Source organism: Podarcis pityusensis (genome assembly GCF_964106645.2).
Source record: "Podarcis pityusensis genome assembly, chromosome: 13".
NCBI classification, from domain to species: Eukaryota; Metazoa; Chordata; class Lepidosauria; order Squamata; family Lacertidae; genus Podarcis; species Podarcis pityusensis.
The window spans coordinates 9,004,517-9,032,505 of NC_138038.1; the positions used below are offsets into that span (position 1 = coordinate 9,004,517).

General features: G+C 45.7%; 1 protein-coding gene across 3 annotated transcripts in view; it reads left to right on the forward strand.

The window, feature by feature from the left end:
• Positions 1-6,810: 6,810 nt before the first annotated feature.
• CDKL2 (cyclin dependent kinase like 2) overlaps positions 6,811-27,989 on the forward strand; it is a 31,770-nt gene continuing 10,591 nt past the window's right edge. The window contains exons 1-11 of one of the 3 annotated variants that reach the window (XM_080976794.1): positions 6,811-6,962; positions 9,288-9,436; positions 10,132-10,329; positions 13,231-13,425; positions 15,602-15,780; positions 16,415-16,527; positions 17,404-17,543; positions 19,268-19,356; positions 20,708-20,831; positions 22,605-22,897; positions 25,231-25,324. In XM_080976794.1, the coding sequence (XP_080832920.1) occupies positions 10,162-10,329; positions 13,231-13,425; positions 15,602-15,780; positions 16,415-16,527; positions 17,404-17,543; positions 19,268-19,356; positions 20,708-20,831; positions 22,605-22,897; positions 25,231-25,324 (1,395 nt within the window). In that variant the 5' untranslated portion in view covers positions 6,811-6,962; positions 9,288-9,436; positions 10,132-10,161. Of the gene's footprint in view, positions 6,963-7,041; positions 7,057-9,287; positions 9,437-10,131; positions 10,330-13,230; positions 13,426-15,601; positions 15,781-16,414; positions 16,528-17,403; positions 17,544-19,267; positions 19,357-20,707; positions 20,832-22,604; positions 22,898-25,230; positions 25,325-27,989 lie in introns of those variants that run through there. The other 2 variants (XM_080976796.1, XM_080976795.1) reach the window with 2 other exon arrangements.

A 27,989-nucleotide genomic window follows, 5' to 3' on the forward strand; every position in this document is an offset into this window, starting at 1 on the left:
GGTTACTGGAATATTATTTGCCTAGCTCTGCGGTTGACATGTTTCTGAAGCCTTTGAAGGAGGGAGGAAAGAAAATGGCTGCATTTTTAACAGAAATGGAGTTGCGAAAGCGTGTGTGCATTCTTGCATAGACAAGTCCAAAGTTAATCAAGCACGTACCTTTATTTCAAGTATACTTCGGATAAGCATATTTAACATAAAACTTGTTACACCTCAAGGATACTGCAATTTTCACAGGGCAGGAGAATAGCCCAAAGTAATTGCTATTTCTGGTTTTTGAACTGTCGTCACCCATTTTGCACAACCTCGAAGCGACTTTGATGCCTACACAGCTCAGATTTGTACATGGAGGGAGGCCCTCCTCTTGTGTATTTGGATTTTTTTTTTTTAGAGCGTCTTGAATTTTGGTGAGAGGTTTGCTGTTTCCAGGTTCCTGTTTGCATAGATCGCACATTCCAGAAAACTGCAAATGTAGCAAAACGATGCTCCCCCGGCTTCACGCTGGACAGCTCAGTAAGCCTCGGGATTACTCTTGAGGAGGGGAGGCAAAAATATGTGACCACTCAGAGCTGCTCTAAGCATGGAAGACCTCACTTGTTTTAATGTAACAAAAATGCCTAATGCAAGGAGCATTTGGTTAAAAGTGACCATTTGCTGTTTCCTATGAATGTGGAAAATCTTGCCTGTGTGTTAAGGGGGAGGGGGAGTGAGTTTGCATCATTTTCTCCCCCCCCCCATAATAATAATAATAATAATAATAATTGAGGTCTTCCATGTTTGACGGTAAGTCTTGCACTATTTTCATACACTTTCTGGGACACATTTCTCTCTTTCCATGGTTATATTTGGGGGTGTGTTTTGTGTTAGAACTGTTTCATTTTCAGATGATGCCTGGAAATGTACTTGAATGCCTCACCACAAACCATAAACCTTTAAGATGAAAGCCTTTCTTTAAACTGCGCTTCTCAGCAAGCGGTTTGCTTACCAGTGTTTTGTGTTCCTTGACTTTTTTCTTTTTTAGTGCTATGGTATTGCCCTGCGATCTTAAAAGAAAAAACTCTTAAAAGGCAAATGTCACTGGAGAAATAATCAGAAAAATACGTAACTGACAATTAGAGGAGCTACTGAGCCATTCAGCTTACCCGGCCGGCTTCTTTAAATGCCATGAATTAACAATATTGGAAGCATACACAGAAGTTTACATGGTGACCGTTCGCCTACTGTACTGTGGACTCATAGTGTTCTTGTCCCTCCTTTCAATAAATGTACCTCTAGAAGAAAAAAGCAACAGATCTCCTTTGACCTGTTATAAACTGCTGATTTGTTGACAATGGGGTAGTATTGCTATAATTGCAGTCCTATTTCAACAAACTTGCTTTAACCATCTTTTGGCTTTAGTAGGTATGCAAGACAGTGGACTACCATCTTTATTGCTGTAATGTGTTGAGCATTATATGCTAGTAGAATCTAGTTTAATTGTTGCAGGTGGAAAGTATTTACTTTTTAAGTTTCCATTTTTGAATGTGTTTTGACTAAACATACCAATAAACTACTGATGTCTGCAGCATTCATCAATGGTCCCGAATTCTCTTCTCAGTGGAATTGGTGTTCCTCCGTGGCAGTTACCTACATGGAAAGGCAATCGTGCCGGTGTTGTTGATCCCAAAATTGCTGTTGATCTGATAATTTAACTAGCAGTGGATTCTGCACCTTGCAACAACTTGCATCTTGCGCTATCAATCCGCATGTCAAAATTATTTGTGCTGTAGCTGCTGTGAAAATATATGCACGTTGACACAGTTGTAATTGTCCATCACGCATGCTGAACCCATGGCCCTTTCTAAACCTACTAGATCTTTTATGCCATCAGAAGAGCAGAGTCTGTATTGTAGGGCATTAAGCAGAACTTATCAGATCATATGTACTGCACTATCCATTGCCTTTGCTGTTGAATTCTCTTGTTCTCGCTCTCCAAGGCGAAGGCTATTCTTCCACCGCTGCTACTTCACCGTAAGCCTGTCACTTACGGAAATGTTGAAATTTTCAAACTGAATTTGTATATTCTATCTTGAGGTTCATGCAGGCAGCTGATGAAGAGGTGAAACTATCCCTGGACTGAACCACTCAGTGGTGTTTTGATACACGTGTGGGCAACTCAAGACTTGACAGCTCATAGACCTTAAGACAGCTTGAAAAATTGTTTTGTTGTACCTGTACACTTCCATTGTTTCCCGAGACAGATGCCAGCAACACGTTGACTTCTATTTGTCACAAGTGGCTAGTTCAGTACCAGCTGGTTATTTTGCACAGTGATGATAAAAGTCTTTTGCATTCCAGCAGAGGGCCCATGGCTTGGTGCATGGTGAAGGTCCCAGGTTCAGTGCCCGATCTGTTTGAAACCTTGGAGCTGTTGCCAGTTAAAGGTAAAGGGACCCCTGACCATTAGGCCCAATCATAGCCGACTGGGGTTGTGGTGCTTATTTTGCTTTACTGGCCGAGAGAGCCGGCGTTCAGCGTCTGGGTCATGTGGCCAGCATGACTAAGCCGCTTCTGGTGAACCAGAGCAGCGCATGGAAATGCCGTTTACCTTCCCGCCGGAGCTGTACCTATTTATCTACTTGCACTTTGACGTGCTTTTGAACTGCTAGGTTGGCAGGAGCAGGGACCGAGCAATGGGATCTCACCCCGTCGCGGGGATTCGAACCGCCGACCTTCTGATCGGCAAGTCCCAGGCTCTGTGGTTTAACCCACAGCCAGTTAGGTGAGACTAGAGGCCAGGTGGCCCATTAGTCTGACTTGTACAAGTCAATGTGTGTTCACTGCAGCTCTCGTGTGAGTCATTCATAGATTCTGCATTTCTCTGGCTGAAAGCAACAAGATCTCTGGATGTAGAGATCTCTGGATGCTAGGCTGGCTGGCTCCTCCAGCTTTCTTCAGCAACAAAGCAGAAGAGCTTGCTTATTGCATTTATATCCCACCTTCAAGGAGTACATAGTTCACCTTTCTCCTCCGTTAATCCCAACGAGAGCCCTGTGAGGTAGGTTAAAAGGCTGCAGCTGGCCCAAGGTGTCACTCAGTGCGTTTCATGCCTTAGTGGGGATTTGAGCCCTGATCTCCCGGGTCCTAGTCCAGGGGTCAGCAAACTTTTTCAGCTGTGGGCCGGTCCACTGTCCTTCAGACCTTGTGGTAGGCTGGACTATATTGGGGGGGGGGGAATCCAGTGTACCTTGGGTTACATACGCTTCAGGTTACAGACTCTGCTAACCCAGAAATAGTTTCTCAGGTTAAGAACTTTGCTTCAGGATGAGAACAGAAATTGTGCTCTGGCGGTGCGGCAGCAGTGAGAGGCCCCATTAGCTAAAGTGGTGCTTCAGGTTAAGAACAGTTTCAGGTTCTTAAACCTGAAACGAACTAATTAATCCAGAACGAATTAAGTACTTAACCCGAGGTACCACTATAATGAATTCCTGTGCCCCATAAATAGCCCAGAGATGCATTTTAAATAAAAGCACACATTCCGCTCATGTAAAAACACCAGGCAGGCCCCACAAATAACCCAGAGATGCATTTTAAATAAAAGGACACATTCTACTCATGTAAAAACACGCTGATTCCTGGACCGTCCACGGGCCAGATTGAGAAGGCGATTGGGCCGCATCCGGCCCCCGGGGCCTTAGGTTGCCTACCCCTGTCCTAGTCCAGCACTAGCCACCACACCGCACTGCCTTCCAGGCGTCCTCCTGCAATGGGGCAGCTGTTTAAATCAAGCAAGTAAATATGGGGAAAGCAAAATGTCACTTAGAGAAGGATCTGAAATATTTTCCTTGAAGTTTGAATTTCCTTTACTGTGGACTGTTTTGTTTGATGATTTATTGTCTTGTAAACCACTTTGAGATTTACCCCCCTTTATAATGCAGTATAGAAATGAAATGAAAAATAAAAATAAATCCCATGGTTGGGTGGGGGAATGGTGCCTAGACATTCTGTTGTGGCAGCCATAACCAAGGTTTAAGGTGCTATTTGGCGATTAGCTTATATATATATATATATATATATATATATATATATATGAGTTTCTAACACTGACTGAGTCAGATCTAGTTCAGTATTATCTACATGGAGTAGCAGTGGCTGTTCAGGATTTCACATAGGGTTTTCTTCCAGCTTTGCAGTGCTTTTCTTTCGTACACTGAGACCCAAGTGGATTTTGCTAGCAGGAATGGAAATAATCAAGCACCTACCGTTTTCTGTAGTGGGCAGCTGTACAGTCTAGCACTTCTAACTTCCATCACCTGCCTCCTGTCTTCTGCCAGTTGACGTTCCTCAACATACGCTGACTTCTCATCCTTCAGCTTCTTGGGGAAAAGCCCAGAAACCCATTACCAATGTGAATTTAACATCCATTTTGGTAATGTTTTTTTTCTTTTCCGAGTCAACCATTTTCCTGTCCTTATCGGAGCCACAGTGGGCCAGGGCTATTAACCAGCAGGTTGCTGCTTTGAGCCAGCCCAGGATTTCAGCATTGCCTGGGGTCCCTTCCAACTCTATAATTCTATAATCTTAGGTCTTTTCCTTCTTTTCTAGGTACAGTGGTACCTCGGGTTACATACGCTTCAGGTTACATACGCTTCAGGTTTCAGACTCCGCTAACCCAGAAATAGTACCTCGGGTTAAGAACTTTGCTTCAGGATGAGAACAGAAATCGTGCTCCGGTGGCGCAGCAGTAGCGGGAGGCCCCATTAGCTAAAGTGGTGCTTCAGGTTAAGAACAGTTTCAGGTTAAGAACGGACCTCCAGAACGAATTAAGTTCTTAACCAGAGGTACCACTGTACTGCAACTCAAAGTTCAACAAAACAGCTCAGTCTGTAGAGCAGGGGTAGGCAACCTAAGGCTCGGGGGCCGGATGTGGCCCAGTCACCTTCTCAATCTCACCCACAGATGGTCCGGAAATCGGCGTGGTTTTTACATGAGTAGAATATGTACTTTTATTTAAAATGCATCTCTGGGTTATTTGTGAGGCATAGGAATTTGTTCACTTTTTTCTTCTTTTCAAAATATAGTCCAGCTCACCACATGGTCTGAGGGACAGTCGACCGGCCCACGGCTGAAAAAGGTTGCTGACCCCTGCTGTAGAGCATGAGAATCTTAATCTCAGTTCGAGCCCCATGGGCAAATGATTCCTGCATTGCAGGGGGTTGGACTAGATGACCCTCAGGGTCCCTTCTAATTCTGCGATTCTATAATCCTATGCTTTAGACGAGCAGCAAGCCTTGCCTACTGCCACCTATCGAACAGTGGGCACCATAGAATTATAGCATCGTAGAGGCGGAAGGGACCCCAAGGGTCATCTAGTCCAACCCCCTGCAATGCAGGCATCTCAAGGAAAGCATCCCTGACAGACGACCATCCAACTTCTGCTGAAAAACCTCCTGGGAAGGGGAAGAGCCCATCACCTCCCGAGGGAGACCGTTCCACAGTCAAAGGGCACTCGCCGCCAGAACGTTCTCTCCGATGTCCTCAGTGAATAGTTAAACGGCGGAACTCGCTGCTGCTGGAGGCAGCGACGGCTGTTGTTGTTGTTTAGTCGTGTCCGACTCTTTGTGACCCCATGGACCAGAGCGCGCCAGGCACTCCTGTCTTCCACTGCCTCCCGCAGTTTGGTCAAACTCATGCTGGTAGCTTTGAAAGCACTGTCCAACCATCTCGTCCTCTGTTGTCCCCTTCTCCTTGTGCCCTCCAGCTTTCCCAGCATCAGGGTCTTTTCCAGGGAGTCAAGTCTTCTCATGAGGTGGCCAAAGTACTGGAGCCTCAGCTTCAGGATCTGTCCTTCCAGTGAGCACTCAGGGCTGATTTCCTTAAGAATAGATAGGTTTGATCTTCTTGCAGTCCATGGGACTCTCAAGAGAATTCAAAAGCATCAGTTCTTCGGTGATCGGCCTTGTTTATGGTCCAGCTCTCACTTCCATACATCACTACTGGGAAAACCATAGCTTTTACTATACGGACCTTTGTTGGCAAGGTGATGTCTCTGCTTTTTAAGATGCTGTCTAGGTTTGCCATCGCCTTTCTCCCAAGAAGCAGGCGTCTTTTAATTTCGCGGCTGCTGTCACCATCTGCAGTGATCATGGAGCCCAAGAAGGTAAAATCTCTCACTGCCTCCGTTTCTTCCCCTTCTATTTGCCAGGAGGTGATGGGACCAGTGGCCATGACCTTCGTTTTATTAATGTTGAGCTTCAGACCATATTCTGCGCTCTCCTCTTTCACCCTCATCAAAGGGTTCTTTAATTCCTCCTCACTTTCTGCCATCGAGGTTGTGTCATCTGCGGCGACGGCTACCACCACCAAAGTTGCCGCGAGTTCCGTCGGGAGACAAAGACTGCTGTGCGGTGTGATGCAGGCATGCAACAGCGGCGTGCCCATTGTGGGGAGGGCCCCTCACTCCTGCACAGGCTGGCAGCAGCAAGGCGGGGGTGGGGCTCTAACCTGGCCTTTGGCTTGGAGCCAATTTGATTCCCTCCCCCTCTTTCTTTTCCTTTCTCCTCCTGCGATGAGGCTACATTTTAATATTTTAATGCTTCAATATTTTAATGTTGTATTTTAATTTTGTTTTTAAGTTGCATTCACTCAACTTATTTTTATTATTGCTTGTTAGCCGCCCTGAGCTCGGCCTTGGCTGGGGAGGGCGGGGTATAAATAAAAATTATTATTAACCTCCACCACCTGCAGCTGCTGCAGGAGCCGCAGCCCCTTGCGCGCGCGCCCCCGCCCAGCCTTCCACCGGCGGCGCGCCCGAGAGAGCGTGTTGTGCAAGCGGCAGGCTGGCCGTTGCCCCTGGTTACCGCCCGGGCCCCGACGTTCCATTCGCGCGCCGCCCGCCCCCGCGCGCTCCTGCAGCTGCAAAAGAAGTCCCTGCGCCGTCGGAGGGCGCGCTGCTGGCGGGGGCACGGCGGAGAGGGCGGCAGGTGAGTGGCAGGTGTCAACTCCGGGATCCCCGGTGCTGCGTGTGATTTTCAAGGAGGAGGTGCGGGCACCCACCTCCCAGGAGCCGGAGCAAAGGTATTTTTTGGGGGGGTGCCAGCTGGGCCCCGCGACCGTGGGTGCCATGCAAGGTGCACGGCCCTCGCGCCGACCTCTGTGGGTGCCCGGCCCCTTCATGGGGAATTTTGTGGGTGCTCGGGCACCCAGGGAGTCGGCACCTATGTTCGACAGTATGCCAGTCTGTGCCACCCCAGAGGGTGCCTCGCAGCCGCCTCCCTTCCTCGCACGTCGGAGCCGCTGCCAGGAGAGCCTCCTGCCGTCTCTGCCCTGCCTGTTTCCCACAGGATCGGGCGCAAGGGGGCTGGATCGCCCCTTGGATGCGCTGCCCAAAAAGCAGAGGCCGGCTAAGGCAAGTTCTACAGGGGCAGCAGATTCTGGCATAGATCTTGGCATGGGTCCCAGGGGTCATCTAGCTCAACCCCCCTGCAATGTGGAGTTCAAACCCACAGCCCTGAGATTAAGAGTCTCCCGTTCTACCGACTGAGCTATTTTCGCAGTAGCTTCCTTCCATCTTCCCCGTTCCTTCCCTCACCCCTTTTTCCCTGGTGAGGAGGAGGGGGGCCTGTTTTTTCGTTCCCCTCAGGGGCCAAAAGGTCTTGGGCTGGCCCTGGGTCCAGGGGCAGGTGATGAGTGGAAGATGCAATGGTACAGAGAAGGGACAAACAGGGAACCGCAGGCAGCAGTAGCAGCTCCTTAGGGTGGCCGGGTGAAAAAGAGTCACGCACAGCCTGTAAGATTTGTGTACGGTGGTACCTCGGGTTAAGTACTTAATTCGTTCCGGAGATCCGTTCTTAACCACTTTAGCTAATGGGGCCTCCTGCTGCCGCGGTGCCGCCGGAGCACAATTTCTGTTCTCATCCTGAAGCAAAGTTCTTAACCTGAAGCACTATTTCTGGGTTAACGGAGTCTGTAATGTGAAGTGTATGTAACCCGAGGTACCACTGTAGTTCTTCTTGTTTGGATCAAGCCTAATAGGACAATTCCAGAGGATGCTGCAGGACTATAGTGGCACCTCAGGTTACATACGCTTCAGGTTACATACGCTTCAGGTTAGAGACTCCGCTAACCCAGAAATATTGCTTCAGGTTAAGAACTTTGCTTCAGGATAAGAACAGAAATCGTGCTCCAGTGGCGCTGCAACAGCAGTAGGCCCCATTAGCTAAAGTGGTGCTTCAGGTTAAGAACAGTTTGAGGTTAAGAACGGACCTCCGGAACAAATTAAGTACTTAACCCGAGGTGCCACTGTATTAGGATAGCTCAGCTTGTAGAGCATGAGACTCAGAATTTCAGGGTTATGGATTTGAGCCCCATGTTGTGCAAAAGATTCTTGCGTTGCAGGGGGCTGGACTAAATGGACCTTGTGACCATAGCTTTCAATGTTTTCCTTTTTTTTAAGGGGAATTCCCTTATTCCGAGGACGCGGGTGGTGCTGTGGGTTAAACCACAGAGCCTAGAGCTTGCCGATCAGAAGGTCAGCGGTTCGAATCCCCACGACGGGGTGAGCTCCCGTTACTCGGTCCCTGCTCCTGCCAACCTAGCAGTTCGAAAGCATACCAGTGCAAGTAGATAAATAGGTACCGCTCTGGCGGGAAGGTAAACGGCATTTCCGTGCGCTGCTCTGGTTCTCCAGAAGCGGCTTAGTCATGCTGGCCACATGACCCGGAAGGTTTACGCCGGCTCCCTCGGCCAATAAAGTGAGATGAGTGCCGCAACCCCAGAGTCAGCCACGACTGGACCTAATGGTCAGGGGTCCCTTTACCTCTTACCCTTATTCCGAATAGGATTCATCGCAAGAAAAGGGGAAAGTTGACAGCTATGCCTTGTGACCCCCATCCAACAATTCCATGATTCTTACCTCCTCTCCCAAGGGGTCATGTGTTGGTGATTTGTAATAATTTTTATAATCTTGCTACAGATGCTTGCCTTTTTTTTTAGCCAGCCAAGTGCCACACTTTTAAAAATTGGGTGGAAAATGGTGCTGATTCCGCTTAATTGATTGTGATTTTATGTAAACTGTGTTACTTTTATTGTTGTTAGCTGCTCTGAGCCCGGCTTCGGCTGAGGAGGGCGGGATATAAATAAAATATTATTATTATTATTATTATTATTATTATTACCACTGTTGAGTACCCCCAGAAAAAAAGCACAGCCGATTACTAAATTTTATGCACTGTGTTCTAACGTCTAAGCTACTTTGAAGGGGGTTGGAAAGCAGTTTATATAAATATGTTTTGTTTTATTTTATGAAGGATTTGCCAGTCAGCTGCTGCAAGGTGGTAGTGTGTTCGTTTTGTCTCGTAGTGTTGTTGGAAAGTGGGAAGAAGGATTGGAGATGCACCCATGCGCTTGTTTAGTTACAGCTTTTTCCATACACACCTGCTGCATTGCTGTTTTAATAGTAAGTATGAACCATGTGTTTCTAGTTATTTGATAAAAACAAAGAAATGCAATATAGTATTTGGAACTGTGTGTGAAAGAACAATAGAAATAATAATACAATGAGTCTAATCGGAAGTTAAATGTATTTATTCTTTCTTTTTTATTCTTTTCATTATTGATTTCTATTTTCTTTTTCCTTTTTTCTTCATGATTTTCTTCTCTTCTCACTTTTTCTTTTTTCTCTCCCTCCTTTTTCTCTGCTAAGAAAGGGACAGAGTTAAATATGAAGACTAATTCGAAGCGAATAGTTTGTTAACTATTGTTAAAGATGGTCCGCCATAGCGAATAACGAATTGATGTGCTAGTTATTGGTGATTTATTGTTATTGTTGAATCTTAGAGAAAATTTATTAATAAAGAAAAAAGAAAAAGCGTTCCTCCTGTGATGGGAAGCGTACTAGAGGCTATCCCAGTTGGTTGGTTGCCTGAATTAAATTTCTGGTTACTGGAGACAACTTTTGGACTGTGTTTTTCAAACATCCTGTTATGGCGCACAAGGCAAGCTGCGAATATGGGTTTGCGCTCCTGGTAACAGGCCTGCCGTGGAGAAGACAGCCTCTGTCTTCAGCCTGAGTGTCAAACTGAAATGCCTCATTAAAAAAGGATAACGAGCGGCTTCGTCTTGCACATGGTGATGCTGATTTCTCTCTCGTAGCCAAGCGATTCATCAGCTGCTTGAACCCAAATGGAAAAGTATGAGATCCTTGGGCTGGTGGGAGAAGGAAGCTACGGAATGGTGATGAAATGCCGGAACAAGGAGACCGGCAGAGTCGTTGCCGTCAAGAAGTTTCTGGAAAGCGAGGATGACAAAATGGTTAAAAAAATCGCCATGAGAGAAATCAAACTTCTCAAGGTGAGCTTGCTGCTGGGGATCTTCAGAAACGTGTAGCTCTTTTCTTTAATCGGTGTAAGTTACCTGACTTTGGATACTCATAGTCAAAAGTCAGGTTTGCGCAGAACAATTGCCAGTATCTAACTGCATTATATGGGACGCGGGTGGCGCTGTGGGTTAAACCACAGAGCCTAGGGCTTGCCGATCAGGTCGGCGGTTCGAATCCCCGTGACGGGGTGAGCTCCCGTTGCTCGGTGCCTGCTCCTGCCAACCTAGCAGTTTGAAAGCCCATCAAAGTGCAAGTAGATAAATAGGTACCGCTCTGGCGGGAAGGTAAACGGCGTTTCCGTGCGCTGCTCTGGTTCACCAGAAGCGGCTTAGCCATGCTGGCCACATGACCCAGAAGCTGTACACCGGCTCCCTCGGCCAATAAAGCGAGATGAGCACCGCAACCCCAGAGTCGGTCACGACTGGACCTAATGGTCAGGGGTCCCTTTACCTTTACCTAACTGCATTATATAACAGTAATGTCATATATGCTTTAAGAAACAAATATGATTCTAAATAACTTCCATAGGAGGTATTTTTGAATGGGCCTCTGCTCCCAGCTCTCTTTAGCCCCACAATAAGAATTAGGTGGATTTTTTTTCCTACAGTCTCCCCGCCCCCCCTTAGAATTCAGTGCCCGTTTGAAGGTAGATAGGAGCAAGCAGGTGCAAAGTTGTTCTGGGAACGCATTTTATCTGCATTCATTCTGCAGCTCAGCTCTGATTTTATACGTTTAGGCAACTTTGCGGGTGGCTTCTGGTTTCTGTAACTCCATATGGTAAGATTTTTTTTGATACAGCTTCCCACATGGCTTGGGCAATTGTCGTGCTAATATTGGGCACATATACCGTATTTTTCTGTGTATGAGACTAGGTTTTCCCCCTTAAAAATAATGTCCAAAATTTGGGGGCCTCTTATACATGGATAGATCTCTCCCCATTTTCGTAAATCGGAGTCTCCCCAAATAGGGGTGTCTTATACATGGGTGCGTCTTATAGACGGAAAAATACAGTATATGGGCTGGTACAAATGCACGCATTCTAATCTGTGCTTGAAAGATTGGGAACAGGATTATGTGTTCCCTTTCCCCAACACCTCCACTCTCCAGAACGAAAATCCCCTGCTCACCTTAACCATGGTTAATTGGTTCTTCTGCAATAAGTGCTAACCAGGGTTTCATTTTAATCAGACTTTGAAACTGACTGCTGTGGTTAAGATGGAACTTGATTAGCATTAACTTCCATTTACACCAGATCTGATGCAATGCTTTGCTGCAGCAGCAGTACCCAGAACTAAGCCACGGTTTGGCTCAGCGTTCTATGAAAACCCGGGCTCATGGTTTGTCTCACTCCCAGCAAGCCACAAGTTGTAACGAAGGTCTGAAGTTGAATCCTGGCAAGACAGAAGTACTATTTTTGGGGGACAGGGGGCGGGCTGGTGTGGAGGACTCCCTGGTCCTGAATGGGGTAACTGTGCCCCTGAAGGACCAGGTGCGCAGCCTGGGAGTCATTTTGGACTCACAGCTGTCCATGGAGGCGCAGGTCAATTCTGTATCCAGGGCAGCTGTCTACCAACTCCACCTGGTACGCAGGCTGAGACCCTACCTGCCCGCGGACCGTCTCGCCAGAGTGGTGCATGCTCTAGTTATCTCCTGCTTGGACTACTGCAATGCGCTTTATGTGGGGCTACCTTTGAAGGTGACTCGGAAACTACAACTAATCCAGAATGCGGCAGCTAGACTGGTGACTGGGGGCGGCCGCCGAGACCACATAACACCGGTCTTGAAAGACCTACATTGGCTCCCAGTATGTTTCCGAGCACAATTCAAAATGCTGGTGTTGACCTTTAAAGCCCTAAATGGCCTCAGCCCAGTATATCTGAAGGAGCGTCTCCACCCCCATCGTTCTACCCGGACGCTGAGGTCCAGCGCCGAGGGCCTTCTGGCGGTTCCCTCATTGCGAGAAGCAAAGCTGCAGGGAACCAGTAGTGGCACCCGCCCTGTGGAACGCCCTCCCATCAGATGTCAAAGCGATAAACAACTACCTGACATTCAGAAGACATCTTAAGGCAGCCCTGTTCAGAGAAGTTTTTAATGTGTGATATTTTAGTGTATTTTTGGTTTCTATGGAAGCCGCCCAGAGTGGCTGGGGAAACCCAGCCAGATGGGCGGGGTACAAATAATAAATTATTATTATTATTATTATTATTATTATTATTATTATTATTATGTTCTTGGCTTATAGCTTGTGGGTTTTCTGGGGAATACAAACCATCATAAGCTTTGGCGTGCATTCAGCGCTGGGTAGCATGGTAGCAACAGAACCAGGGCAGGCGCCAAGTCGCCACAATTTTAGCTCTTGAGTACGCACACATTTGCTTGTTCGTGTTCAGCCACAGTATTGCTTAGCATTAAATTCAAAGAAGCCACTATGTTCTAGACATTGTTAGGCAAAGAGGGCTTCCCTCCGACAAATTCCCTAATACAAGTTAGGCGCCAGAACCAGGGCAGTTCTTAACTTTCAGCCTCTTCCGTCAATTACATTTAGCTGTATGTATTAAAGGTTGCAATTCTAGTACCGTGAAATAAACTATATGAGAGCGTTTGTCGGGATTGCTGGAGCATGTGAAGCATTTTGAGTAATTTTAAAAAGCATCGTGTGAAAACAAAAGCTGCAATCCTAAGTCATGTCTACTTGGGAGTAAGCCCTGTGGAACGCAGAGGGACTTGCTTCCAAGTAAACATGCACAGGATCAGGCTGCAAATATTATTCTCTATTTCCTTAGCGTTGTATGTATCCAAGGGGCAATTATAGTGAGTGTTTTCAGACTCTCTGTCTGCTGTAGTTTTGTGACGCATTTGCTGTCTCCTGATAGCAATTAAGGCACGAGAACTTGGTGAACCTGCTGGAAGTCTGTAAGAAGAAGAAACGATGGTATCTGGTGTTTGAATTCGTGGACCACACAGTCCTTGATGATCTTGAGATGTTTCCAAATGGCCTGGATTACAACAGAGTTCGGAAATACTTATTTCAGATTATAAAAGGGATAGGATTTTGCCATAGTCATAATGTAAGTAAGCTGTTACGTCCGCTTGGTTATTTGTGTTGCTGTGCTGTTTGTTCTTGGTCGAACACATCAGATTTATCGATTCAAGGATCTGAGCTTTTAGTTTCAAATATATGTCACAGTAAGGGACGCAGGTGGCGCTGTGGGTTAAACCACAGAGCCTAGGACTTGCCAATCAGAAGGTCAGCAGTTCAAATCCCTGCGACGGGGTGAGCTCTCGTTGCTTGGTCCCTGCTCCTGCCAACCTAGCAGTTCGAAAGAACGTCAAAGTGCAAGTAGATAAATAGGTGCCGCTCCAGTGGGAAGGTAAACGGCGTTTCCGTGCGCTGCTCTGGTTTGCCAGAAGCAGCTTAGTCATGCTGGCCACATGACCCGGAAGCTGTGCGCCGGCTCCCTTGGCCAATAAAGCGAGATGAGCGCCGCAACCCCAGAGTCGGCTACAACTGGACCTAATGGTCAGGGGTCCCTTTACCTTTACCTATATGTTACAGTAGTAAGAGTTAGTTCAAATTACCCAAGTTAACAATGGGAATTATCATTGCAACAAACCTAATTTTGAGTGTTAGCTGGGTAGAATGTTTGCTAGATGTGCCGATTCCATCTACTCAAAATACATTTGCTTTTGAATTTCTAAGAATTTAGGAAATTCTGAGAATTTCTGAGAATTTAGGAATTTTGTGGTGTAATTTCAGGGTTTTCACTACAGTCTAGACTGATGACCTCGGTATAGAAAAAAATGAGGTTCTTAAACATCTTGCCATCTTTTTTTGTCAAGGAAAAATGGTTTGGCCTCATAATTTAAGATGCAATATAACTTCAGCCTTATGGCACAATATGGATTCCTCTGGAAAATAGGCATAGATGATAGCATATGAATGTTTTTGCATGTAGATTTTATGCTCATGTAAGGTAACAGTTTTCATAGTCTCCTCTTGAACATTCAAAAAATCTGCTTCTAAATTTTTTGTGGTGGGGATGAGGGCTGCTGTGTTGCTGGGGATGTTGCTTTTGTTTCAAACATTGCAAGCTCTGGATGGGATGGAGGGTCTCAGGAGGTGGCAGAGGGATGCTCCTAGAGTTGTTTGGCAGGGCAGGAAGCCTCGAGTTAAACTTAAGATATTGATGGATGCTAAAGAAGGAGGTGGACCTGCCCTGCCAGACCTTTAAATTTCGTTGTGAACCATCTGCCTTTTGCTGGTTGAGAGAATGGTTGCTTCTTGAAAACACTGAAGTGTTGGACAATGGCAGACGAAGTTGATGGACTATAGGGAATTGGCGGAAATGACTGGCAAGATCCGAGACCAGGGTGAAGAGTCGGTGGAAGAAGATTGGAAAAAGTTTAAAGACTATTTACAGAAATATTGTAAAATTAAGGAATGTTAGAAAAATGTTGGAATGAAATTACATGGCTTTAGTAGAAATGTCATAAGGAATTAAGTATAAATAGATTAATAGAAAATTAAAGGAAAAGTATGGCAAGAATGTGTTAAGATAATTATAGAACAGAAAACAGAGTAAGATGGAAAGGAATTGCTGAAACAAATAATAGAAGTGGAATACAAAAAGGGAGGTGTGAGGAAGTCACTGGAAATAAGTAAATGAAATATAAGATATTGAATGAAATTTGATTTATTTTATTGTTGTTGCATTGTTTTGTTAGTTTAATGTATTGTATTGTATGTGTTTTTTCTTTTCTTTTAGTGTTTAATGTTTTTGGAAAAGTAATAAATATTATTTTTTTAAAAAAACAAAAACAAAAAATCTGCTTCTAGGATCAGGAACACAGTGTTTTAAAAACACTCTGCATAATCTGGAAGCCTGAGAAACAATATTTCTGATTGTGTGGAGAGCGCTTTTAGTGCAGGGACAGTACATATGACATTTTACTTCATTCCGTACATGTTAATGGATAAAAAGGAATTGCTTCAGGTTTTTTGCCTTCTTGTAGCAAATTTATATTATTATTTTATTAGTGTGCTTCAATTTGCATTAATATATTTAAAGCATGGTATGTGATGTGATAAAGATGGATGTTTTTTGGCCAGTAGTTGCAAATCATCACTCGATGTTGCAGTCATCAAATTTGGAGTGTTTCCATGTGGACTAGCCGGCCACCTTGGTGCTTAAGGGCAAAGAACCAGGGCTAATCTAAACACACGCATTCTGCTTTTTTTTTAAGATCATACACCGAGATATTAAACCTGAGAATATATTGGTCTCCTATTCTGGAATTATCAAACTCTGCGATTTTGGATTTGCTCGAACCCTGGCAGCCCCTGGCGAAGCTTACACAGATTACGTGGCAACGCGATGGTATCGGGCTCCTGAGCTGCTTGTTGGAGATATCAAATATGGCAAGTAAGGAATCGTAGAATACGGTATGGGGTTTCCCCTACATTTCCAGGAATAGATCATTATTATTATTAATGACAACAGAAATGTTGCTGTTCAAGCTCAGGGGGTGATAAATTGCAGCCAAAGCAAGGTTTGGTCACTGTAGGGAGGCTGGTTTTGGCACCATCCCTGTAATTATTATTAATTACAATTAATTAATTACAAGTGGCCTCCCCAGCCACTCTGGGCGGCTTCCAACAGGATATTAAAAACAGAATAAAACATCAAACATTAAAAACTTCCCTAAACAGGGCTGCCTTCAGGTGTCTTCTAAAAGTCAGATGGTTGTTTATTTCCTTGACATCTGATGGGAGGGCGTTCCACAAGGCGGGCGCCACCACCGAGAAGGCCCTCTGCCTGGTTCCCTGTAACCTCACTTCTCACAGCGAGGGAACCGCCAGAAGGCCCTCTGAGCTGGACCTCAATGTCCAGACTGAACAATGGGGGTGGAGATGCTCCTTCAGGTATACTGGGCCGAGGCCGTAATGAATATATGCTGCCTCAGGTGTAGCCAGTCACAATCAGCTGCCTGTTACTGTTGTAAAACGTATTTTTGGTGGAGCTGTCTCTAAATATGGCGCCTGTTTTCCCTCCCCAGGGCTGTTGATGTGTGGGCCATTGGCTGCCTGGTAACAGAAATGCTTACCGGAGAGGCGCTTTTCCCTGGAGACTCGGATATTGACCAATTGTACCATATTATGAAATGTTTGGGTGAGAAAGCATCCCTTGTTTTCCTCTGTGCAGCCAGCAGAGCTTTGGAACCTTCAAGCTGATAGCGAAGGCAGAAGAAAGAGAGCCTGAAATACTTAGGTTGTTGGATAAGATTATGTTGATCAGTTCCTAAATCCTTCAGGGTCCTGGCTTGTAAATCCAGATGGCCCTTCTATGAGTTGACAGCAAGAGATTTTGCACGCCATTAAGGATGGCAGAGTGCAATAGGTCTGATCCATGTAGCACAACTGGATTATGATTAGTAATAATAATTCATGATTAAAGGTAAAGGTAAAAGGACCCCTGACCATTAGGTCCAGTCATGACCGACTCTGGGGTTGCGGCGCTCATCTCGCTTTACTGGGCGAGGAGCCGGCGTACAGCTTCCGGGTCTTGTGGCCAGCATGACTAAGCCACTTCTGGTGAACCAGAGCAGCGCACGGAAACGCCGTTTACCTTCCCACCGGAGCGGTACCTATTTATCTACTTGCACTGGTGTGCTTTCGAACTGCTAGGTGGGCAGGAGCAGGGACCAAGCAATGGGAGCTCACCCCATCACGGGGATTTGAACCGCCGACCTTCCGATCGGCAAGTCCTAGACTCTGTAGTTTAACCCACAGTAATTTATTATCAGCAGCAACCTGTTTGTCTCCAGGACACACAGAGTCGGTTTGCAGAATTAAAGAAAGCAAATAAAAGATAAACTACACAGCTATCCTAAAGCAAGGTAAGCGGAAACAGTGGATTAAAACACCAGGTTCAAAGCCAAGCGCAGGGAAGTAGCAGAAAACTCAGGGATCAAATAATTTGGCTTAAGCTGTCTGCAGTTTTGCGTTCTGAAAACTGAACAGTCTTATAAATGATTATTAATTCCAGGTAACTTAATCCCAAGGCACCAAGAGCTGTTCTACAAAAACCCTCTTTTTGCTGGCGTGCGGTTGCCTGAAGTCAAGGAACTCGAACCGCTTGAAAAACGGTATCCCAAACTCTCTGTTGCCGTCATAGAATTTGCTAAGGTACGTGCCTTGCCGATTCCGTAGCTTTCCATTTTGTTCCTGTTGGCAAAGCCTTCTGTTTGCTTTCAGCAGCCAGCCCTTGATAATGAGTTAGGAAGATTGAGATCAGTGGGAACTTAACTGTGAGCTGAGTCAGCCTACCCAGATTTGCTTTTGTTCAGGGGCTAGAGGCCTTTTCAGACACAGAAAGGAATACAGCTGTCCAGTATCAGCCCCTGAGATTGGCAGGAAGTATAAAGCCCCTAAATTAGCCAGGCCTTGTATAAATAAAGGTAAAGGGACCCCTGACTATTAGGTCCAGTCGTGGTCGATTCTGTGGTTGCAGCGCTCATCTCGCTTTATTGGCCGAAGGAGCCGGCGTACAGCTTCCGGGTCATTTGGCCAGCATGACGAAGCCGCTTCTGGCGAACCAGAGCAGCGAACGGAAACGCCGTTTACCTTCCTGCCAGAGCGGTACCTATTTATCTACTTGCACTTTGACGTGCTTTCGAACTGCTAGGTTGGCAGGAGCAGGGACCGAGCAACGGGAGCTCACTCCATCACGGGGATTTGAACCGCCGACCTTCTGATCGGCAAGTCCTAGGCTCTGTGGTTTAACCCACAGCGCCACCCGCATCCCCTCGTATAAATACCTGATGCCTAACCTGTCCTGGCCTGGTCAGCAGAGCAGTACCTCTCTGTTTGCTGCTCTCAAACTCCTGTCATGCATACGCACATTATAAGCTGTAACACACTATATATTCCAGTTATTTATTAGCTGCTTATCAGGGTCAAGTCCTCACAAAGCAGTGGAGAGACAGAAATAAAGCAACAGAACTTCAGGCAACACATGAAGCACTGAGTGAATGGAGATAAACCGGGGCATGACAGCTGCGGAATTAGATAGCCACAGTTCCTTTAAGGAGAGGCAGTAGCAAAAAGTTGTGGTTTTAAGGCCCGAAAGGTCCAGAACTGCAGGGCCACCATCAAGAAGGCCCCGTAATCTCATGTGCTTGTCGGCCTAACCAGTTTCACCAGTGGGCACATAATGTCGTATGTGTAGTTACGTCTCAGCCATAGAGTTTGTGACCGACAGTGAGACCCTAGCCTAGAGAAAGCTGCATTTTCTTTCTCTAAAAGTCAATGGTAAATCATTTCTCTCTCCTTCTTTCCTTCCATGACTTAATAGACAGGACCCGGTGAGCTACCGTATTTTTTGCTCTATAAGACTCACTTTTTCCCTCCTAAAAAGTAAGGGGAAATGGGTGTACGTCTTATGGAGCGAATGCAGGCTGCGCAGCTATCCCAGAAGCCAGAACAGCAAGAGGGATTGCTGCTTTCACTGCGCAGCGATCCCTCTTGATGTTCTGGCTTCTGAGATTCAGAATATTTTTTTTTCTTGTTTTCCTCCTCCAAAAACTAGGTGCGTCTTGTGGTCTGGTGCATCTTATAGAGCGAAAAATACGGTATTTTAAGCTTGCTTGAAGATGCTCAGTTGATTGTCCCCTTGCAATGTCCTTACAACCCCATAATATTGCAAACTGTTTTTAAAAGCCCTCACCATTTCAAACGTTGTTTGTTATGTGGTACGAGGAGAGTAGCTACGGTTTACCTGAAACCTTGCGGGTGCAGAACTGCTTGCGTTGTTCTTTTGATCCCGGCAAATATCAATGAAATTCAACCTTTGGGATTTTCCTTTTCCCCCCTCCACTGTATTTACAAGAAAAATTTTGATCTTATGTTAGCAATGTCTGCAGACTGATCCGGACAAAAGACCATCCTGTACTGAGCTGCTGCAGTGTGATCTGTTCAACAAAGATTCCTTCACTGAAAGGTGTGTGGCTTTTCCTTGTTTAGCGGAGCTGGGCCTTAAAAGGAAACAGTACTGAGAATTTTTGGGCATTGCAGTCAGTTAAGGGTTTCCTATAACTCTGTCAGTGCCCATAATTCCTTGAGGGGAAGAATGTGCTTCTAGTGGGCTTTAAATTTACATACTGGATCTCAGAGCCCATCTTGGGAAATGAAAGCTTTCCAGGGGAGAGGTGCAAAGAAAAGGTTTAGTACTTTCTGGTTCTCCTTTGACTACTTCACTACAAACCCCCACTCTCTGCTGTCGGAAGTGAATTTTGAAGTACCACTGCCAAATGTCTAGTACCACCACCAGATTTAGGGCGGTTCCCCTTAAGGCAGGGGTCAGCAGACTTCATCAGCAGGGGGCCAGTCCACTGTCCCTCAGACCTTGTGGGGGGCCGGACTATATTTTTTTGGGGGGGGGATGAACAAATTCCTATGCCCCACAAATAACCCAGAGATGCATTTTAAATAAAAGCACGCATTCTACTCATGTAAAAACACCAGGCAAGCCCCACAAATAACCCAGAGATGAATTTAAATAAAAGGACACATTCTACTCATGTAAATACATGCTGATTCCCGGGCTATCCGGGGGCCGGATTGAGAAGGCGATTGGGCCGGATCCGGCCCCCGGGCCTTAGTTTGCCTACCCATGCAATGGGTAGGCAGTGGGTTTTCACATGAGTAGAATGTGTGATTTCCCACATTGTCCTTTAAAAAAAAAAAAAAAAAAGCTACCATTTGCAGTCATGGAAGTTGCTGTAGTGAAATTTCTGAATCCCCAGCTCAGATTACCATCTTTTCACGTGAGCCGTATGAACTGAGGGGGGAAATGGAGAGAGGGGAGCAATGGGATATCATGTGTGAATTTTAAGTCCACAGATTATATGCATGCTTCTTGTTCTGATCTCTTTTCCTTCCCCTCTGAAGATGCTGGAGTTATATTTCTCTTCTTCCTTTTTTATCTCCAAGGGTCGCTTTGAGTTTCGCTGTTCATTTACCTTACAAGTTTGTGGTGATATTAAGGTTGAGGCAGAACATATTATCCAGAGTCCTTGTCGCAAGGGAGAGGATTCCAGTATAATAATAATAATAATAATAATAATAATAATATAATTTATTATTATGCCCCGCCCATCTGGCTGGGTTTCCCCAGCCACTCTGGGCGGCTCCCAACCAAATATTAAAAACACAACACAGCATTAAACATTAAAAACTTCCCTAAACAGGGCTGCCTTCAGTGTGTTCAGAATTTCGTCTACAGTGCAATTAATTTAAAAAAGGTTTCATTTTGTACATGTGCTCTTCTTCTTCAAACACAAAAAATAAAGATTCACCCAGGAACTTAAAGCAAAGATCCAGAAAGAAAGAGACCACCCTTTGCCCAAGAAATCGAAAATAAGCAGGAAAGACAAAGACGATTCCGGTGATGAAAAGAAAGCGCTTGTAATCCAGGTATGTGGAACTTGGTTTATTCTTCCGTATTCCTATCTGTAATGCCATGTTCTGAGTCAGACCATCTCCACTGGTCTTGTCTCTGCTGATGAAGTTCTCAAGTTAAAAGTTGCTGAGAATGGAGGAGAACAAGAAGGAAGGAGGATAGTTCCTGATTAGGAAGAAGAATTGTTGGTGATGCCACTAGCAAATTCATGCCATGCAAGATACCGTATTTTTTGCTCTATAAGACTCACTTTTTCCCTCCTAAAAAGTAAAGGGAAATGTGTGTGCGTCTTATGGAGGGAATGTAGGATGTGCAGCTATCCCAGAAGCCAGAACAGGAAGAGGGATTGCTGCTTTCACTGCGCAGCGATCCCTCTTGCTGTTCTGGCTTCTGAGATTCAGAATATTTTTTTTCTTGTTTTCCTCCTCCAAAAACTAGCTGCGTCTTTTGGTCTGGTGCGTCTTATAGAGCGAAAAATACGGTAGATGCCAGCAGGCAGTAAATCACACTGTTCAAAGTTGGAATTAACTCTTTGTTAGCAAAAACACTGTTATAAGGGGGGAAAACGTGCTCTTTTCCCCTTATGGGGTATCCAAGAGCCCGTATAGAGTCCTTATGTGGGTTCCCTATTGGCAGGAGAAAATAACAGAGGCCAACCAGAGAATATTGAGAAGCAAAGCAGCTAGTAAGCCTGATCTCTATTAAACTGTTGCAACAGGGTCCCCACTCATCACACGAAGGAGGGAGGAGGAACCCAGAACAATGGTGTGCAAGCCCTTATATAGACTTTTGAAATTGCCCACCCTGTAGCCCAAGACCACCCCCCTAAAACATCATACACGCATCACAGAAGGAGGCGGGTCTACAGCAGAAATCCTGTCTGCCAGGATACCTGTTAATGGTCGCTGGTTGCATTACCTGGGCAGCCTGGCCATTCTTTGGTGGTGGCAAACTCAGCCCTCCGGATGTTTTGGGACTACAACTCCCATCATCCCTAGCTAACAGGACCAGGGGTCAGGGATGATGGGAATTGTAGTCCCAAAACATCTGGAGGGCCAAGCTTGCCTATGCTTGCTTTAGTTCCTGATTGCAGGACACAGGCTCGACCTATTCATACAAAAATATGCCCTACAGACAGGATTTGCAAGCAAAAGACAGCGGGGAGGTTTTCCCATTTCCTTTCTCCTTGCAGAGAAATATTTGAGGTCAATTTGGGAGAATCAAAATGGCTTCAGGACTGCTCTCCTGTACTATTTCAGACACGTGGTTTATATACTTCATCATTTTCATCATCGTCTTTCTATCTTAACAATACTCAAGGCGGTTTACAAGCTGAAGAAACAAAAAACGTGCATCTTATAACAATCTAATGCAATTCAAAAATGTGATAATGAAACAGAACTTTAAAATAAGCAACCTACATAAAAAAGTAACGTTATTATTTTATACTATTCTAATAATTGTTGAATATCAACATATAAAAGTTAGACAGAAATCCACTCAACAGTTACAATAAATAATTTCTAATTATGTATGTGTTTGCCTTGTACATTTATGAATGTTTAATTTATGTTTGGGACCTTAGAATTCTTATAACAACACGATATCCGCAGACTTAGCTGTCAGGCCTGAGCAGCTTATCCCCAGTCGTTCTGGACCCATGAATCAGTTACAGAGACTGAAATTCCCCTTCTCCCCAAAGTCACCCATCCCCTCTTCTCCAGGGCTTTCCCCCAAGCCACCTGACACTCATTTTTTTAACACTACGATGCTTGTGTTTGAAACAGGACTTAGGCATGGAATCCAAGCTGAAAGACTCCAAGCTGTTCAGAATGAAGTTGTCCAAGGTTGACACTGAGAAATCGGACAGAGCTTCAAATGCGAGTTTCCTGTATGAGAGTGGAGCTGGGCAGGTCAAGGCGATTCCCTCGACAGCTTTGAAAGATTCCAGTAGCAGCCTGGATTATGTGAAAAATCCCGGCACTGTGATCCCTCCCATTACACAGAATTATTCCACCATATCCTCCAGCATCGGTGGAAACCCTGGCTTGGGGTCAAAACTGGGAATGCATAATTACAGGTAAAGTAAAATAACAAAGTACCTTTCAGGGCTCCCTGCTTCATTCTAGCATAGGTCTGGCGCTGTATATTGAGCATGTAGATGCCCTTGCATCTTGCCTAATTCAAGCTAAGACCCACTTCACACATTACATTTATAATTATACAAGAATAATTATACTTGTTTAACCATGTACCGTATTTTTCGCTCTATAAGACGCACCAGACCACAAGACGCACCTAGTTTTTGGAGGAGGAAAACAAGAAAAAAAATATTCTGAATCTCAGAAACCAGAACAGCAAGAGGGATCGCTACACAGTGAAAGCAGCAATCCCTCTTGCTGTTCTGGCTTCTGGGATAGCTGTGCAGCCTGCATTCGCTCCATAAAACGCACACACATTTCCTCTTACTTTTTAGGAGGGAAAAAGTGAGTCTTATAGAGCAAAAAATACGGTAAATATTTTAACAAGAATAGTAGTGTTGGGATGCGTCTGGGGAGGCGGGGGCATTTGGCAGGCCCCAGCTGGCTCCAGGCCACTGGCCAGCAGCTGGGAGAACTCTGGTTCTCAGAACAGCATCAAAACTGTGACTCAAGCCTCAGAGACCATTAGGGACTGAGCACGCAAGCCAGCAGAGGTAAGAACTCTTTGCAACGGAAGTAGCAGACAGAGGCATATGTAAGCATATTTACAAGCGTTTATTCAGTGGTCTAAACCACAGAGCGTAGGGCTTGCCGATCAGAAGGTCGGCAGTTCGAATCCCTGCGACGGGGTGAGCTCCTGTTGTTCGGTTCCAGCTCCTGCCCACCTAGCAGTTCGAAAGCACATCAATGTGCAAGTAGATAAATAGGTACCGCTCCGGCGGGAAGGTAAACGGTGTTTCCGTGTGCTGCTCTGGTTCGCTTAGTCATGCTGGCCACATGACCCGGAAGCTGTACGCCAGCTCCTTCGGCCAATAAAGCGAGATGAGCGCCGCAACCCCAGAGTTGGCCACGACTGGACCTAATAGTCAGGGGTCCCTTTACCTTTACCTTTAACCATGTAAATATTTTAACAAGCATAGTAGCTCGTTAGGGAGCTGTGATTGGCTGCACCAACCTCCATGGTTGGTGCTGAGGATATTGTTGTATGAAACAGTCCTTAATGCTTAGCACTTTCTACAGTGCTCTGATAAAATAGTCAACCTCCTTTCAGTGTCTCTTAATATATTATCCTTGCGTTGCAGAAAGGGAATGGGGGTCGAGGGCTTAAGTTTGCTGGTCCTAAAACCACTGGGTACATTTGTGACTGAGGCGAGATTTGAGTCAGGACTTGACACAGCTTCAGGCTTAAGTTGAAGTGAATGGATCAATCCCGGTGATTCATGGCTTTTGGTTGGCTTTTCTGGGTTCCAGGATTTCTGAGTCCTTGGTATACCTTTTTATGACAAAGTTAGGTCTGTTTTCCATAGGACATATACTGAATAGGTACTTAAAAGTATCCCATGTTCACTATCATGGATTTTTTATGTGTGAGTTCTTCCCATTAACTGTGCTAGAGTAGCGTGTTGACACAACTTCCATTTGCTAATTAAGTGGCCTAATTAAGCCCACGTCTGTCTTCTGAGCTTATAACTTCCTGCTTGTGTGCTTCTCAGAGGCATCCGGCTGGCCACTGGGGGAAACAGGATGGTATTCTCAAGATACGACTTTTGATTTGATTGGTAAATGCTGGATTCAGAGTGGAGCTCATTCTTTTTTCGTTTTGCCCCTCTAAAGGCTTTTGCAGACAAACAGGTCTTCCTCAGTCCTAGCCAACCTGCTCCACTCTTTGACGTGAAGGGCTGAGGAACCTGTGTGATTTTTAGGGAAGTGGCCCACAACAACTTACGCCACGATAAATCTTCCAGTCTTTTAGGTGCCCTGCAACTCTTTGAACCAGGCCAGAGACCCTATCTGCAGCCCCTATCTTCATTACTCTTCCCTGGGCTTGCTGCCTAGTACAGTGGTACCTCGGGTTACATACGCTTCAAGTTACATACGCTTCAGGTTACAGACTCCGCTAACCCAGAAATAGTACCTCGGGTTAAGAACTTTGCTTCAGGATGAGAACAGAAATCGTGCTCCGGCGGCGCGGCAGCAGCAGGAGGCCCCATTAGCTAAAGTGGTACTTCAGGTTAAGAACGGACTTCCAGAACGAATTAAGTACTTAACCCAAGGTACCACTGTATTTAATTCCAGCAACGTTTCTGCACGATGCTTGCTTCCCAGCCATGCCCGGAAATAGTTCTGTCTGTTAGCCATGATGCAATGTTTGGAAATGGGTTTTTAAAATAATTTCACGCAATCTCTGGATTTTTGTGTGTTGCATTTCCAGGATTGATGAGAAGTCTAAAAGATACCTCAACCCTTTCCTAAAGCAAGGGAAAAAATCACCCGTAGGACACTATAACATCAACCTGACCGCATCGGTAAGCTCTTTAAAAAAAAAATTTCAGTGAGAGCAAGCATGCTTCAGAGACTCTGTCACGGAACGCCTTGTTCTAATACCTGTCCTAGGTTTGAATTCAATTCCTTTCTCTTTGTTTGAGAGTTGGTTGTGTTGCAATTCTTGGCTAACGTCCTAATGCAAGCACTGTGTTCTGCTTGAAGTGCATGATATAGAAACAATAGGAGTGGTTGGTTTTTGCTGCCCAGCTCCCTAAGGGACTGAGTCCTCTAAGTCCATGATCGGACAGAGATGATGATGATGATGATGATGATGATAATAATAATAATAATAATAATAATAATAATAATAATAATTTATTATTTCTACCCCGCCCATCTGGCCGGGCTTCCCCAGCCACTCTGGGCGGCTTCCAACAAAATATTAAAATACAGTAATGCATCAAACATTAAAAGCTTCCCTAAACAGGGCTGCCTTCAGATGTCGTCTAAAAGTCTGGTAGTTGTTGTTCTCTTTGACATCTGGTGGGAGGGTGTTTCACAGGGCGGGTGCCACTACCGAGAAGGCCCTCTGCCTGGTTCCCTGTAACCTGGCTTCTCGCAGTGAGGGAACTGCCAGAAGGCCCTTGGCGCTGGACCTCAGTGTCCAGGCTGAACGATGGAGGTGGAGACGCTCCTTCAGATATGAATGGATGGAGGCAGGAGGCAGTGAAAGCAAGACAGATCTTTATTTTTCTGCTGCAACTGAATTCCTCCCCCCCCCCCCCCAGCAAGGAGGCAAGAGAGACCCAGAACCCAGAAGAAAACCTTTCTTTTAAGGGTTTTCATTTTGGTGTGGAGAAGGAGGACATCCTCTCTACGAAAAGTCAGAAATTACATCACACGTAAGGTGGGGTTACTCTGCCTCAGACAGGCCAAGGTGTGATTTTCCTGAGGATTTAGCAAGTTTTACATAGTTCCAGACACAGTTTACACAAAACATTAGCATTTGATAAAACCATGGGTAGGCAAACTAAGGCCTGGGGGCCTGATCCAGCCCAGTCGCCTTCTAAATCCGGCCTGCGGACGGTCCGGGAATCAGCGTGTTTTTACATGAGTGGAATGTGTCCTTTTATTTAAAATGCATCTCTGGGTTATTTGTGGGGCCTGCCTGGTGTTTTGACATGAGTAGAATGTGTCCTTTTATTTAAAATGCATCTCTGGGTTATTTGTGGGGCATAGGAATTTGTTCATTTCCCCCCTTCCAAAATATAGTCCAGCCCCCCACAAGGTCTGAGGGACAGTGGACTGGCCCTCCGCTGAAAAAGTTTGCTGACCCCTGAATAAGACCATCGAGATGCCCCTCAGACATCCCTCAATGTGGAGCATCTGGGCAAACAATGACAATTAATACAAAGGAGGTTCCTAGATATAGGAGAGGAATCCCTTCAGGAACTTCCCCTGGTTGTTCTCTGCCTAAGTGTTCTCAAGCAAGGGGGATGAAGGAGGCAGAGGAAATACTGAGAGTCTTTAGGAAAGCTAAGATGGCTTTGGTTTGCTCCCCTGTACTATCTTAGACATGTGGTTTATATACTTACCGTACTTTTCTGTGTATAAGATGATGGCTTTTTCTTTTAAAATGATATTAAAAAATTGGGGCAGGGACGTCTTATACACGGTCAGTGCATATTGGTGACATGGGATTGGTTGCTTCCGCTAGCCAGAGATTGTCAGAGGCTATTGTGCATCTTATTGGTGGCTGAGACAAGGACTGGTGTTGATTTGCTGTTGCTGCAGCAATTGGGCAAGCGATTGGCGGCTTCTGCCGGCGAGGGGACAGACGATAGGCAGCTTAATTTCTGGCAACTCCCCCCCCCCAAAAAAGCTCAAAAACTCTGGGCAATCTCCCCCCATTTCCTTAAGTTGGAGTCCCCAAAAAGTCTTATACACGGTGGGGTGTTATACACAGAAAAATATGGTATGTGTGTGTGCAATTATCAGCATTTATTCTGGATTCAGGTAGGTTGGTCTGACGCAATCGAAATATATAAAATAAATGGACAATTATTTTTTTAAAAAAATCATATTTCGACAGCATTTATTCTATATTTGAGACCTTAGAATTCCTATAACACGCAGAACTACGGCTCAATGTCAGAGTGCATGTAGGAGGGTCCCAGCATTTTCAGGCAGGACTGGGAGAGACCCCCACCTGAAACGGTACTGGATATCTCCACTGGCTCCCTTCTCCACGGCTTCCTCCTTCTCAGCCTTGGGAGACATCGCGCCAACTGGGCTGATTTGCTTTCAAATCTAGACTGCTTTTGAACATAGCTGTCAACCATCCCTTATTTGGCGGGAAAGTCCCTTATCCCAGCGCCATGTCCTGCTGCTGTCCCTTATTGATGATGTCCCTTAAATTTCCCAGGTTTCAAAGGAAGCAGCTCCTCCCTGTCGGCCAGGGAGGAGGGAGGCTCCAACTGTGTTGCTTGGCTGCACTGCTCACCCAATAAGGAGTCTAAGAACGACCGGGGGGGTGGAGCTTGCATGCCTTGTGCCGATCAAATTGACGGCGTTGCCTGGGGACTCGCCTTTGCTCAGCGCTTCCCAGCGGAGAGGTGACAGTGTGGTTTTCCTTGCTGCATCCCCTTTGCCGGGTTGCTGCGCTGTGGGAACCACCGCTTGAGGCTTCGTTTGGCTGCTGGCTGG